This window comes from Cydia splendana, chromosome Z, assembly GCF_910591565.1.
Source record: "Cydia splendana chromosome Z, ilCydSple1.2, whole genome shotgun sequence".
In the NCBI taxonomy this organism is placed as follows: domain Eukaryota; kingdom Metazoa; phylum Arthropoda; class Insecta; order Lepidoptera; family Tortricidae; genus Cydia; species Cydia splendana.
Window position 1 is genome coordinate 28,841,574 of NC_085987.1, and position 16,832 is coordinate 28,858,405.

Below are 16,832 nucleotides of genomic sequence, written 5' to 3' on the forward strand. Positions count from 1 at the left end.
TCATTACTTGAATGTAAAATGGAAATAATATGTATATTACAAGAACTTGAAGACTCACATGTAGACACATACTGTAAATCACATAACCGGCCACCGCACAGTTCGTTTCCTAATTATGATGTCACCATCATCGCAAAGCTACAAGTTTGTACTAATACAACGGGAAACCAGATTATAAACGAAAAACTAGACCGCCTAACCAAACTCAACTAACCAATACCTACGCTCTTCATATCAATTTTAAGCGACTACATATTTATCCTGTTTACGATGCTTGGACACGCACTACATTATTACCACTAGTAGTACCGTATTAGTAGCAAGTAGCGTAAAACCTGGTGTTGAGGTACGATCCGATTATTATACATACTTAACTCCGCGCGCAAGTTAGGTCACATTTTCATTCGGGATAAGTTAGAACCGAAATGGTTGACTGTGCAGAAAAAGGGCGGAAACGTGAAGACCATCCCTCCGTACAAGCCAGTGTCGCATGACAGCCCGTCCAGTGACTCCAGCTGTGAGAAGGAGGGCGACGCGTCGCCCATGGCTAGCGGGAGCGGGACCCCTACACATGCTGCTAAGCCCAAGGGGGTATGTGTATAATATATAGCCTTCATAATCATTCATACATCTCAACAAAATTTATTTAGCCACCTTGGTTTCGTTACTCAGCAATTAAATTTATATTTTTTTCTGCGTGTTATATAGGATTCAAGATATCCTGGCGATTATAGTTACTTAAACGCCCGTATACGATGTTGTGTCGATTTCGCTCAACCTTTATACTACCTCAACTATATAAACTGCATAGAAGGTCATTTAAATGCGGATGGAATGAATTAACTTTTATCGAAATAGATGTCTTAAACCAAACAAAAACTGACCTAGCCCTTCAGGTCTCCCGTGGCGCAGGCCGAATCTGAACTAGAATTTATATTAGTAGTGTAACTAGTAAAAAATTAACCACACATATCTTATTTACTGCACTTATCCATAGATTTAGTTTTTCACATACTCAAGGCAAAAAACGCTATCGGTTGAAAAGCTATAAAATTTCACATTATTCGGTTTATGTTGATTGTCCTACGATTGGAATACATCCAGAAATACATTAATTCATTATTTTAAAACCTTTTATTGTTTTCGTCATCATACTATTATAAATATTACACTATTTTTATTGCCGTGACTTATTAATTGACAAGTATTCGATTCCGATTATGGCCACTTAGGTGGCCCACTCTCAAACGTGCACGGTCTCTGTTACTCTGGCTAAACCTGCGTGAAATACCATGCTTTATGACCAAGTGTGATGAAACCATATAATCAATACCAAACAATAACAACCTTAGGTAAATACATGAAACAAAACAACGAAATGAAAAAAAAAACGGGAATAAAATGGGATATTACTCTAGCTAAACCTGCGTGAAATACCACGCTTACAAATGGCAAACTGCGTATTTTTTAATAATAGGACATTTCTCATAAAGTTGAATCATTTTAATGATTTTGGTGTCCTCTACGATTCATGATATTTTTACATTTTCTACTCAATATCATGAGCACTTTCAGTTCTAATAGAAAATAGATGTCTGAAGTCTGTTATTCTGTTTTGTTACAATTTGTTACTACTTCATTTTACATGAAGGTGACGTAAACGGACTGCACGAAAGTAAATTCGTAGGAGCTCATGATTCTGAGTAAAAATAACAACATTAAATTGGCATAGGACATTGCAATCGACAAAATGGACAACATTTTTGGGAATTGCTTATAGGTACATCAGTGATTTCCGATTTCAAATCGTATATGGACTCTTAAGTAAGTTTTCTAATACGTTAGATTGGACCAGATATATAAATATGTATTTGTATATCTTATCCCAGTTTTTTAATGCATAGTAGGTGACCGTGCAGCCCGCACGTGGTCGGGTTACGTTACTCGACACGGGATATATATACATGTATATATGTAAAAGCACTTGGTTTGATTTGCTAAGGCAAGCTTTTCGTGGTAATCTTCTTTCTTTCTTTCACATTGGTTTTCACCGTATAGTCAACAACACCTTGCTTTGGTCGTTGGTAAACAAGTTAAATTTCTTCCAAATCTAAATTTTAATAGCGTTGTGTTAATTGCGATGATAATGATATTATTCAAATCAAAATTCCAGTAACCTTATGTAGTATAAAATACCTACATAAGTTATTTATTTTTTCCCCTGTGATGTGACCTTCAGTAATGCTGTCGCTTATTTTTTTAGCCTGGTCGAAAATCAGGTGGTGTCTCGGGAAAGAACACTCCTAATTCATCGAAGACTCCCACAAACACTCCACAGCCTACAGGTAAGTCTTTAGACTTATAAAGATCTTTAAGATCTACAATCAAAGCCGAGATGTATGTGTGCATATAGAAGAAGAAGAAGAACATAATAGTAGATTGTTAACCAAACACACACATGTTGACATTTCTGTCGCGGTTAGTCCAAATATAAACTTACATTTACAACTTTCAATTAACAATTTAGGTAAAGTATCGTTATTTATGGAATGGGGAGTTAAATATTAGAATAGAAACTTTCAAACAAATCCATTCAAAACCAAACTTTAATTGCTTATCGTAAAATAAGTTAAAAAACGTAATTGGAATTTCACTTTCTGCACACCTTGTAGATTGTAAGGACTGTATCGTTTATTATAAATACAGATAAAACCTGGCGGCTTAGCACGGTCGCGTTTTTATCCCTTGTCACCATGCCTGTCACGTTCTAACAAGTATGTAAGTGCGAAAGGGACGCGCATAGTGATAGTCGATAAAAATGGAACCGTGCTGAGCCCGCTGGTCTAACTGTTGACGTATGTATTATTTTGTATTACTATGTTCTTAAGGTATAATCTGGGGGTATTTTTAAGGCATATCTGATATAAGAAGGTTTTACATTTATTTTATTTTAGGGACTTTATGATGATTTTAATACCGTCTAGCAAATGTAATTTGGACAAGCCTATCGAGCTTCATTTGAGACTATTTCACCGATTCCTTGGTACGATTTAAAGAAACAAAAGGGTTAATATGCTGCCAAAATATCCCATCTAAGTGTCCTTTTCATGATTGCTCAATTGAACATCCACAGAACAAAAGTGGTGAATTTTTATCTTTACATGAAAACGACTTTTTATGCAACATTTTGGATTCCCGTCAATTTCTGACGCCAGCGAAATGAGGAAAACAGCTAAAAGAATCTACCGAAATCCAAAGCCTAACGGACATTCATGGCGTTGAACCATGGCTAGACAGGTCGATAGAAACGCTCCATGATGGTTATATTGTATACCAAAGTCGGGGTTGTCGTAAGTAACATGCCATATTCTCTAAAAGGCCACCAAGCACAGATCCAAAACTTTTTTTCCAACTAAAAGAAATGATTAGACTATGCCCAGATGTTTCGCTTACGAATCATATGTAATTGCTGTTTACATAGTACGATTTTTTTTGTGTAATATCTCGTCTTGTTCGCAAACCGTAAATTTTCTTGTAGTATTTGTCCAAAATCGTTGTAGTTACTCGGGAGGATTGGGTAAATATTGTCCAAACCATATGCTTTACGTGATCTCCCAGGACGAAATGTTACTTATTATAAAAGCACTAATTAAACTATATGTGTATCTTTTTAATAAAAATATAATACCAGAAAAAACGGCTAAGTAAAGTTGTATTCATAATAAACGATACAGTCCTTAGATAAACAATGACCCACTTCAGAGCATGAAAAATCAAAAAAACATGCGAGATTACTTACATAAAAGATTGATTTTAATGTTTTTCTGCACTGGTACTAGTAAGGATAGTAATGAAACGAATATTTGGGTATAAAACGAATAAATGTTCAATGTGTCTCTTTCTAGAGTAGAGCGAGGTGTCACAACTCACAATTACACTTCCATAAGGTACAAAGTCTAGAAAAAATAAGGCAACAGTCGAAAATTCAAACTACATACATTGTCGACCATGGCAAGTTTTATTTATTTGTGCGAAAATGACTCAATGTTTTGTCACGAATTACTCCGAAGTGGAGATTTTCAGAAGAATTCTAGAATTAAAGCTATAGAAAAGTATTTGATTTGTAAGTACCGCTACTTGACACCAGATGTCACAAGCGTCGCTACTGACTAAAAATGTACAGCTAAAACCATTTGCAACTAATATTACAAGCAGAAGAAGTTGAAAATAAAATTCCGGTTAATCCGGTTAGCTGAAAATTTTTGAGCATTAGACTTTTCGTTCGTCGCGACATCTATTGTCGACTAGTAGTACATACTATAAATTCCGCTACTTGACGCTAGATATTGACTACGAAATAACTCACGTTTTGGTAAGAAAACTGATGTATGGAGTTACCACTTATATTTCTCTATGGTTGCTATCAATCTGTAAAAGAAAAGTTTTGATACTACTGTGCAAAAAAATTGTCCATCAATCGAATTTAAACTGTTGTGAGACATATTAACATTGAATAATTTTACGGTTTAGACACAGTTGTTTTATTTAAGTCACTTGCGCGACATGATTCAAAGTTAGTCCACCATAAAAACTTGCACTACCTATTGATGTTAGTTTTAACAGACGATTGTTTGTGATAATCAAAAGCTAATTAAACGTGTATGTGGCAGACAAGAAGAAGCCATCGCCGTCGCGCCGCGGGTCTTCGGCGACGGAAGGCGGCTCGGGCAGCAAGGCCAGCACGCCGGCGCCGTCACCGCAGCATCCGGCCTCCGACGCTCCCCCACCCCTTAACAAACGTAACTATTGCTCCCTTACTGACATATCAAAAATGACAATCGAATGTCAGTCTTACTCATCGAAAATAGAACACATGTTTGAAGTGCCGTATGTGGGATATATATATCCCTCTATTTTATATCTCAGATACAGTGACATAGTGTGACAACTATAGAGTGCCACTGGTCTCTTGCTCGACAGGGGCTCCAATTTGACCGAGACTTTAATTTGTATATTTTACGATTTTATAGCACCTGGTGGGTCTACTCCCGGCAGCACCCCAAAAGCGAGTCTGCCGGCAACCTCCCCCGGTTCCAAGTCTACGGAAGCAGTCGGGGTGATCAGCTCGGTGGCGTCTGCTACCTCGGTCCCTTTGCCAGCTATAACAGCAACTCCTCCCAGGTATTTTTTTATTGCGAACTGTTAGCTATGATCCCCTGGTATCATCCGATGGGACGTGACGGCAGCGTCGTAGTTCATTGGTGAAAGCAATAGGTATTCACTCTTTCATATTCGTATGTGTCAGGGAATTTGGGCCTCTGAAACGAATCCCACCAGTTTACAACGTAAGGATGAATTCGCTTCCTGCTACGATTAAATCCAGCCTTTTCTCTTTAAGGCGAAGATATGATATGAAGGAAATGGTTCTCAGTTATAGGTATCCAATCTATAGTCGTTGATACTTTAAGTACAAAAAACATTAGCTGCATATAATGCTGGGTGGCATTATTTCATTGGTAGCAATTAAAGTCACAATTTATCAAGATCACATGTCTGTCGCCAACTTTAAATTCGTGGATAAAATGAGGGAAAGTGGTGCGTACTGCACGAATATGCCGTTCAATTCGAGAATAAATCCTTCGTTCTGTTTCCGCTCCATGTGCATAGTTTTGTCAATGTTCCTCTGTACATCTCGAGGCTCATGTAGATTGAATGCTATAGGCTGGGATTGATGGTGTCTTCACAAAGTTTTTAGTGTGCGTTTCGTTCTCCTTAGTTTGACGGCGAGCACGCCCCCAGGGCAAGCCCCCTTGAAGCCCCTGTACCAGGAGTCCGTGATCACGAACACGGACACCGCGGACACGAAGCAGACCAAGAAGCGCAAGGCGGTGACCGCGGCCGGCACGCCCACGCCGCTCGACTACGCGCCCACGCCGCCTCCCACTGGGGTGACTTTACACGCTCATTCCACACGCACCGAAGCTTCTACCGTTTATTGCTGACGCTACAAAAACCAACTAGATTGCTAATGCTTATGATAATATTGTCACGACCTGGGGCCCATTTCACGATAGCTTTTAACTTGTCACACAAGCAGAATTCCCTTTCTTATAAAATAAGTTGAAAATAAACTTTCACGTTTCACTAGAATTAAAAGTTACAAGATTCCGTGAATTGAGCCATAATTAATATTATGCATGTATGAATAGACCACATACACTTTCCTTTCTTTCTATAGAGATGTAATTTTATAATCTGTACACATTCACAATCTTTATGAACAGGTATCGGACATGAACTCACAAAGCTGCAGTAGTATGTGGGAAGGGCAACTGTCTAACGACGTGCAAATGGACAACGCAGAGAAAATTATTAAGAAGGTATGAATTATTCTTTGTAGCTATACCCAAAACTTAACAGTTGTGGTATTATAGTGTAGTAAATAAAGGTAGTGGACCCCGCAGTAATTCCTCAGCCAGAAAAAACTTTACAGTATGATAAAGTATCAATAAATAAAAAGTATTGTATAAATTTCCAAAGAATAATAATAATAGAATTAAAGTAAATACCTAAAGTCTTAAATCGTTAATATCTTTTTACGGAAAAATGCTCCGTTCAAACTTTCTTCACCAGACATATTCATGTAACGTATTGCAACAATATATGAAATATCAAAAAAATATCCCAGCAGAAATACCAGTATTAATAAAATAATTTTTTTTGGCGTGTCTTGGACCGGAAAATTGCTCAGTCTAATTTTTTCACTGGAATGCCATTTTATTGCCGTTTTATACCTACAAAATGAAAATCTAAAAATTTTCCACTCATTTTTTAATAGTTCTATAATACATACATTTCGATACGCATTTTTTTTGGATATTTTTACCCACTGCGCCAAATTATATTCTAAGATCATATAAGAAGAAAAAATGACAGAGCAATTTTCCGATGAAAATGAGCGTCAAAAAAAGGAAGTATCATAAAAAAATATTCTCAAGTTTGACAAAACTTTTAGATTTTTTTCTAGTATCACATACTGATACAAATAACTTATTTTGTAAAATAATTTTGGACTGAGGAATTACTCGGTTCAATATATAATCAGATTTGTGTTTTTACCTAACTTAGGAGTGTTTTTTTTTTGGATATTTATAATGTTAGTCTCAGCTCATACTATACAATAACCAAACTAAATTTCATCAACTGAGAAATTAATGCATGGGTCTCCATACAACAACTTGCTTCATTTACTACACTATTAGTCAGTCATGTGAATCCTTCCTCACAGTGCCTTAAGGGGCCGGTATATGACGTTTTCGATTTAGACCTCACTTTGTAACCATAATTTGTTCAATAAGTGTTTAATAATTGCATTAAATTACACGTAAATTTGTTCACGAAGAAACCGTGTACCGACTCTTTGTGCCATTATATTTTTAATTTGCTGTTATTCTCTACAAATCGACACTAAAAGTATCAAAAAATCAAAATATGGAGTTCCGTTTGAGACAGAAGCAAAACAATTTTGTCTTTGACAGTAATTGAATTATTGTATGATTCTGAAAGCTAGATAATTCAGCTACCAATTTATTATCGATTTATATTTTTACTCACAAAGACAACACAGAAATTCAATCTCAAATGTAAACTTTCGAACAATTTCCATACATTGACGACATCACTCAAAATTCTTCTTCAAGTCAGATGCCCGTTGGGGCTACACCGGAGCACACGTGTACTTCTTCAAATGAAAATGACAGCTTGATTTTCTTGCTTTTGACAATTATATTGACATTAAATCATATACGCACACGAGAAAGTATACCAGTAGATAAATTGTATTTCAAAAAATAGGGTACATAAATATCTGCCTTCGTCTCATTTAAATTTGATTTGCTGTTATAATAGTTGAAAACCGCAGTAAACTATCTTAAAACAATACGATTACAGTCGAATTTAAGTATTATGTTCCTTCAAAACTCGCTTAAAATGAAAAAAGTTTAAAGACTCATCTTTACTGATTGGGATAAATTTTTATTATGCTGGTATCATTTTGCGTCAGTTTAAAAACGTATTTGACTTCTGTACGTCAATGAATTTTGATGACAATTGTAATCTTGTATTATATTATACAAGTTTTATCTTAAAATATTGCCTATTAACAGGAAGAGTTATGTAATTCGTATAAGTAATACCTGAAAGTCTTGTACCTAGATCTGTAATACCATGGATTGCGACGAATAAATGATAATGATTATGCCGTTCGTTCCGTCTATATGTATAATGCGTGTACGTGCTGTTCTCTGAAAGTACTAGCGAGTTTTTGCGGCTTTGGAGACCGAGATGAAGCTTACAGGCCAATGGCGCTCTAGTTATTGTTATGTATACCTATGTATCGAATGTTTTATAAATGACCTATAAAAAGCAATGTTTTATTTCGATTAGGTCTACATTTTGTGCATATTGCATATCTGAAGTATTTTCGTACTAAACTTGAAACTTTCGTTGAAACTAAATAAAATAATTATTCCAAATGTACAGTCGCCTGCAATTTATGTTACACAACGAAGGCCGCAAAAATATCTGACACGATCTTATTTGTAGAACCATAAGAACATGTCACATATTTTTCCGGCGTTCGAAGAGTAGGTACCGTCATTATCACCAACTTTGCCCGCTTTTTTTTAAAACGAATTTCTCAAAAAACATCACATATGACCTTTTTTGCTCAGCACGTCCATTGTGATCAAACGCATCAGTTTATTTGAAAAAAATATATTTTTTACCCATTTTTTTGCGTTTTAGAGGGCGGGCAAAGATATCCGGGGTTTTCGCCAACATTGCCCACGTCAATTTGGTATTCAAATACAGCTCGTATGATGATGATGTCTAAGGATCACTTAAAGGTTTTGGGCAATTCTACCATTCCCTGTTAATAACTTAGCGATAAGTGTAAAAACTTTAAAATAAATTTGCTGGGCAATGTTGCCTACCCGTTTTTGCCCATTTCCAAATAAGGCTCGCCTAAGCATTTTACAAAGGCTAGGGTTGTCACTTTTGAGAAAATCTGTTACAATAGTTTAATGGCCAAAAATATGATTTTTGTTGTGTTTTTCATTCGTTAACGGGATAAAACATCTAAATAAAGGATAATAAGACAAATTAAATACAGTATATATTTATAAACTTATTTTAGTGTACAAACATAACCTTCTTTTACTTGCGAAGTTGGGTAAATTAGATGAAAGTGACAACCCTAATCCGTTTTTGGTGGTGGGCAATGTTGGTATGGATGCCAAATTACCGGATTACTTTGCCCACCGCTAAAACTTTTGTGTATTTAGGCCTTTTTAGTTTAAATCTCAATAGACATAATCTATGCTTCATGTGTTATAACTCAAACCCGGAAATATTTGTCAAAGGGTTCTCAATTTTTTCTACTTGCATTTATTATTTATAAATTTTTTGCCCGCCGAAATATACCCTATATTAGACAACTCGCTCAAATCAAAATTCCCAAGTCAAGTTATGCACAAGTTTGGTATATAGTTTTGTCAGAAATATAACCTATATTCTACTAAAAATAGCAGGGTGGCCATAACTATTATATTTTTTCTACATTAACGAATTTGTTTAAAATTGTCGTTTTGGGCAAAGTTTCCCTGGAGGCAAAGTTGGCGCTAATGACGTAACATATTATTGCAGGTACAGGTACAGGTACATAAATGTTTCGGTGATTTTGAGATTATTTTTCAGGTTAGTTTACTAACAATCAAGTTATGCAGATACCGATTTCGTGAACGTATAAGTAGTAAGGTACCGCTATTGTTTAGCGATACCGATTATTTTTGAAGGTAAAACTATACCGGTTGAAATATAAAGATATTAAAATTACAGCAGGGACAACCATTTTTTATAGGTGTACCTAAACCATCATTGGCCGAGCGTTAGCAAAGGTCTCCGTTTCAGCTTGGGCAAAAATGCTTTTGTATGTTCTCCTTTGCAGATCACATTTCTCAACTGATTCTCGTGAAAATTTGTAAGCAGGTTCGATAGAACTATTCTGTTTCGCTTTATCCGCCAAAATGGAATTGCCACCCTGCTGAAACTTTATTTATTTAAATTCCTATTGAATGGATTTTGCACCTTATGAAAAACCGTATAGAGTAGTAAATAACATTTTACATCTGACTTAATGACATCTTGTTTTATTCGCTTTAATTGTACAAAACGCGTATCTCGACAAAGCAATATTAGGTAGTAAAACAGTCAACAATCAAATGAATTAAATAGGTACGTCACGTGTGACATGAACAGACAAGGAAAGCAAGATTAAATGCATTGTTTCTCTTTCATCTTTCAATGGAACGCTTTTACCCTCAAAGGAGGCTAGTGGTCAATACTAAACTAAAAGTCCAATCTTAAAAAAACATGATGGGTCACTGACCTGTCCCAGTAAAGTGAGGTAGTGTGCGTGAAGTGAGCTTGTGTGTGAAATGGGGTAAATTGACAGAATCTGAAATTTTACCCACCGCTACCGTCGCCTTAAGGTTTTTACTTAAAAAATATCAACAATATGGGTGTGTTAGTTCAGCGGTTGAAAAGAGACTGTTAGAAGCATTAAAATGGCGAAGTGATATAGGTATGCTGCCGAAGTTTTCTACATGTGAGATTCTAGCTGTTATGATTCCAAGGCTTTTCCGCTATAGCTGGCGATAGTTGAAATGAAAGTATAGTGTCGATCGTGTAGGACTTATAAATAAACGCTAAATTTGGTACGGAGATAGCTAATTTGAATGTTGGAAAAGCTATAGCTATAATTTGGACTGATAATAATTTATAATTTATTTATTTATTATTTATTACAATATATTTACACAGCATTACAGTTCGCACCAAAGCGCTGGCAAATTTATACATGCAAATAGCAAAAAAAAAAATAGTACATAATTATTGAATTATAATTTAGTCATGCAAATAATATAACTTAAAAATGTCAAGTGATTTAAAATATGCAACTAATAAAAGCTTATTAATATAGATAATGAAAATATTTTTGGTAGGCTAAGACGGAAACAGCGGAGAACTTGGGCGTGTCCCACTTCTCGAGCGTGAGCGCCGCGCCGCCGCCGCCACCGCCGCCGCCGCCGCCCGCACACAGTCCCGCGGCGCAGCCTAGCCCCAGGTACATATACCCATTATAAATGTTCTAACTTTTAGTTTGAATATTAACATGTTAATAAAATTTAGAATAAATCAATACTTGTTGAATTCGCTTGGTAACGTATGAACAATGCTGTTGATAGATTTAGACAGTAGTTAATTTTATATTACCCATGCGCATTTCTGTTGTATACACCAATGACAACTTATACAAATTTTAATGCAAATCCGACAGTAAATTTGAATTGTAAGAAATACTTATTTAAATAATAATAGTAAATCGTAAATTGCAGGCATTTACCCAGCCCCATGCCTGGCCCCAGCGGCGCTAACCCGGCGGTGACCAACATAAGGTCCCCTTCCCATCCACAGGTCAGTCAATATTTTGCTTATATCGTTTATGTACTTCGTCTACGCTTTCTACGCTCGATCACCACTGGTTCTTCAGTAACTTGTATTAATGGAACTAGTGGGAGTTTTTGCTACGAGTTCTATCAAACACAACGCTGAATCGGTGAAGTCCTACGAGTTCTACTGAGTTTGATCTGTGTGTTCGATAGAGAACTAATCGTAAAAAACATTCATTCTACCGGTAGAACTAGTGGGACCAACCCCCTTCGAATTCCATTAAATCCTTTGAAAGTTCTTTATTAGCTATGTGTAATTGTGTAAACTATATGGTAGGGGCAGTAAATTTGGTGCCACTGCACCATATGTCAAGAAAAACAGTGACATGTGAAATAACCTTTTTATGTGATTAAAACTGATATGCTCACTTTGTCCTACACATAGCCAATAAAACTCATGATATTATATTGGCTGGAGATTTACTTACTCTAATCGTTTTCATGCATCGGAGGCCTATACCCAGACAGGGGTTTCTATCCAAGAAAACGATAATGAAACAATTCAATAGTATACTTAATAAGTACCTTATGTGATGGGAAATAAATGCCTTAAATAAAAATAATAATCGTTTTCATAAGTACTTTCTTTTCAAATTACATCAGATAGTTGCGCAGATATTCAGTTTATTCAGTTGCTTAAGAAATGAATAGTTTTATAATAATTAATTATAATTAAATTTTCGATTAGATTCGTAATTCTCCAACCTGTACTTCCATCTATAATAAATATGTCTCACATACTCAATGTCACCGAATGATTGTGTATAGATGAAAGTATCGTGAATGCATGTGCAATTCAATTATTTGGCGTGTTTGTTACCGAAATTAATTTTATTTACGTCTTAATTTTGTTTGCGGGGACATAAAAGCCTGGAAAGATTTTATTTAGCTTTCGCCATGTTGCGGATTTTCAGTAGAAGGTACTAATTTATTTTACTGGCAAGGAGTAGGGTCGGGTAGGAATCGGTGACTCATGCGGGTACATTGGCTCGAGATTATATTTCCTATACAGAGCAGCAATATCTATCCGTCTCTTTCATTTTCCGGGAGCGGTTGACACCCAAACGCGCACTAACCAGACTCCCGCATGCTCCGGCGCGAGTTAGTTATGCAGTGAGTGATTTTCGGTTTTAGGGAATAAAAAAAACACTTTTTAAGGTAAGTTACATGTATTGTAATTCATCTAAAATTTTACATTAAGATAATATGTGACGTCCCATGGTCAAAGGTACCTTATGGCGGGTATGGAGTTATGCCCAGTAATCTACAATAAATAAGCTATCGATACCACAAAAGATCAACCTCCTAAGTGGTGTCGTTACTTATAGTGACGGAAGTAGTGTCATAGGGTGCAAATTTTGGTATCGGATGAATTCACTTAGCACAGATGTAATATACGTAAAACTTAGCTAATACAGCCCGGTAGCCAAACGCCACCCCCTGGCAGGTAGGCAGGGGGGGGGGGGGGGGGACAGTCAAACTTACACGCCGGCGCGCTTCAGAATTAAAATCATATCGGCTTCTATATACGTAACACCTCGAGTGTGGTATCATTTTCTGACAAATCGGGCATGAGGAATTCATTTTTGAGGCATTGAATGTATAGTTTAATAGAAAAAAAGGATAATATTGTGAACATATTAAAACCGGATTGCAATTTTTTTTTATTCAACTGTCACTATCTTTGAAAATCCTGAATTTTGTGCAAAACAAAAAATAGTACCTATTAGGACACTTATCTAGCTTTAAAAAAATATATACTTTATTATATATAGTTATTATACTTCTTTCTAAAAAAAATCAGGCATGGTACGCGGCGGTGCCTAGGAACTTTTCCAATCGTCTAGTGTCACATAATTGTGCAAGTATTAAGTTGATTTTTAATAGAAAATATGTAGAAATACATACTTAACTTACTTCTTGACTTATTTCTTACTTGGAGGGAATCGACTTAAGGAGGAAAATTCATGATAGAGAGGTAATTATACAAACACATAAAATACAGTCTTATTATCTTTTTCCAGTTACAGAGGTTTGTTAGTAAATAACTTCAAGTTATAGTTATAGAGGTGGTAAAACAAAACGACATTTTTTGGAGTTGTAGGGCTTAAATTTATTTTTTCGAGTAGAGGTAAAAATTGTACTGGATAGTCGTGAAGGGAATCGTCGTTGATTACTTCGTCTTAATTCGGTTAAATAGTTTGAGTTTGAGGTTTTGGGCTCTGAAGGGAAGGGAACAGCATTTTATATCGTGTTAACGAGGGATTTTTCCATTCTTCTGTTTTTTAATTACATTTTCCACCACAGTGGCATAATTCGGTGCATGTTAACTGTTTTTTTAGACAGTTGCATCTAACACCGCGCACTGTGACTTGCACTTGCACCGAATTAGCTCACGACAAGCGGTAGCAGCAACTGGTGCAGTAGTCCACTTTGGTATCCAATTACTTGACACCAAGTCCCATCCCCAATCCGCCGGACTGGGAAGATTTTAAAATTGCCACCATCGCTTGTCCCCATACGAAAGACCCGAACAAAGCGCGGTGGCAAGCAATGGCTTTTCGGCCTGTACGCACAAGAGACTTACAAACGGGACCCACAAAATCGAAAAAGTTTTAAAGTAAGTAATTAATAAATAAATATTATAGGACATTTTTACACAAATTGACTAAGCCTCACGGTAAACTCAAGAAGGCTTTTATTGTAGGTACCTAGAAAACGATATACAGGGTGGAAAGGCACGACGATCCTTTCCGGAAATGGGAGATAGTTTAGCCTAAGCTCTATATTTTCTCCATAGAAACTATGTTAATATGGGCAACCGTTTCTAAATTATGACCTTTTAAACATCCACGCAAAAAACTACTTTGTTCTAACCCTAACAGGTGACAGGGTCAATGAACTTACTTGTAAACAATCAGTATTCGACAGGAAATTATGCTAATTTGTTGCCATCAAACCATTTTTAGGTCTGCTTACAGCACGGTAAGAATCATTGCAGGATTTTCGCTTTCTTAGTGGTTCCACTTGTTCAATACTTGAATGAAATAGTTATGTTATTCCTTAATATTAATAATACTAACCACAACATTGTTTACAACGACAGTTCAAATGGTGACATTGACAACCACTCAAAAGTACGCAATCGTCTTATAAATATCTCTGGTTTCCTTGACTGATAAAAAGGTTTTAGTTTCTTAACACGTTTCACAAAATTATTTTCGAATAATTGGAAACTATCTAAAATAATTAAAAATAACAAGTAGGTTGTGTTAGTTGCAAAAATGAAATACTAAGAATAAATCAAGAATAAATACTTCTTCAATACCAAACTAACAAACCTTCTTGCGTGGTAGGAAATAGACAAGACGTCTGATGTTTGAAATTAAATTTTCATTGAACTATACTTATTGAATGTCATATTCTTCAAATAAAAATGTTAGATGCTCGTGGCTATTTAAATTTGTGGGGCTGTGTAAAAGATATGGTGTACCAAACCAAACGGAATGTGAAACTGCGGACGAAATGAGACAAAGGCTAATTGGTGCTTTCTGCAGAGGATAAATGACGAAGAGCATACACTATATCGCATGTGCATCGACATACTCGGGTACGGGCTGCGGCGGCGTTGTAATACACGGAGGTACATTTGAACACCGTATGTGAAAAGAAGATAGTATTAAATATTGGAAAAAAGTAATTATCTAAGAAAGTAATAAAATTGTTTGTAATATTTTTGCATGCATTTGATTTATTTGACATTTATGCGTCATTCATACATCATTGCGATACTGTCAACGATCGGAAAAAAGTGTAAAGTCCCGAGCTTTCCCGACGGAGATCCTTAATCTAGCCGTCATGTGCACATGCTATAGGGTTATCACCACAGTTAAAAAGTAGTATTTTTGCAATTTTTATTTTTTACTCAATTAACGATTCTTACCATTACCAATAGTCTCTGTATCACTTAAACGACCTAATACTTCCGGGAAGGATCGTCGTGCCTTTCCACCCTGTATATAATATATAAATACTTAAATACATACCCCCTTATTCATAAACGTTTACTAAAGTTGACAAGCCGATAATAATCGTTTGTCCCTTTCCATCATACCAATACGTCGGAAAGGGACAAACGATTATTATCGGCTTGTCAACTTTAGTAAACGTTTATGAATAAGGGGGATAGAAAACAACCATGACTCAGAAACAAATATCTGTGTCATCACACAAATATATAAGCCCTTACCGGGATTCAAACCCCGGACCATCGGCTTCATAGGCAGGGTCACTACGGTTAGTTATTTACGATACAAGTGCGGAAAAGAGGAAATTCGAAACGATAAATCGATTCGATGGCGATAAATTAAAACACTACCGAAGAGAGTGTTTTAAATCGACACGAGTTGCGAATTACCTATTCGCACGTGTATCGTACAACGTTTTACAGTACATTTAAACTTTAAACTTTTGACATACGCACGGAAAGTGAGACCGCCCGCTTACACTCAGTCACAGTTCACGTTACCGCGCGCGGAGGTATATTAATTTATTTTACAAAATGTCTCCAATAAATTGTATGAAACTACATATTTTTAAAATCTGCATTAATTGGGCTTTTCATGTATATTTTTTTTAATACGATGTTGTACATATATTTTAAAGTATTTTCTGTTGAAACAAAAAGTATTAGCTGGTACTGTGAGATTTTTTCATATATCTTGTAAAATTTATATGAAAAGGTCTATTGTTTGTACTAAAAATGAAAGCTACGTCTTTGGTTTATCAGGAAATGACACCAAACTCGAGGTGATACGTATAAAGAAGCCGATATGATTTTTTTTCTGAAGCGCGGCGGCGTGTATCTTTAACTGGCCCCCCTGTCTACCTGCCAGGGGGTGGCGTTTGGCTACCGGGCTGTATTAGCTTAGCTTTACGTATATTATGTCTGTGCCAAGTGAATTCATCCGATACCAAAATTTGCACGTCCCATACATTGGGTGACACTACTTCCGTCAGTATTAGATATTATTTTTTGAAAATAATGTTGTAAAATGAGCAACTTTACGATAGAGAAGTTTTAAGTTTAGCCACCTAAAAAACTATGTTCCTGAAGTAAGTTACATAGTTGACTCAAATAATAATACCTTAGACTCCTGAGATTAAAAAAATGTTGCGAATTGTTCTGTAATATAAATAGAAACCTTTGATATCGACTGATTTATGTGTATACTAACCAATCTCTAGAAAATAAAGTTTTGT

General features: G+C 35.9%; 1 protein-coding gene across 7 annotated transcripts in view; it reads left to right on the plus strand.

Moving 5' to 3' along the window:
- Positions 1 to 16,832, plus strand: part of LOC134804747 (protein AF-10) — a 453,368-nt gene that overhangs the window by 9,840 nt on the left and 426,696 nt on the right. For 6 of the 7 annotated variants that reach the window (XM_063777954.1, XM_063777958.1, XM_063777951.1 and 3 more), the window contains exons 7-14: positions 442 to 591; positions 2,264 to 2,345; positions 4,671 to 4,799; positions 5,031 to 5,181; positions 5,777 to 5,948; positions 6,285 to 6,380; positions 11,064 to 11,185; positions 11,457 to 11,535. In XM_063777954.1, the coding sequence (XP_063634024.1) occupies positions 442 to 591; positions 2,264 to 2,345; positions 4,671 to 4,799; positions 5,031 to 5,181; positions 5,777 to 5,948; positions 6,285 to 6,380; positions 11,064 to 11,185; positions 11,457 to 11,535 (981 nt within the window). The remainder of the gene's footprint in view (positions 1 to 441; positions 592 to 2,263; positions 2,346 to 4,670; positions 4,800 to 5,030; positions 5,182 to 5,776; positions 5,949 to 6,284; positions 6,381 to 11,063; positions 11,186 to 11,456; positions 11,536 to 16,832) is intronic. The other variant, XM_063777957.1, reaches the window with a different exon arrangement.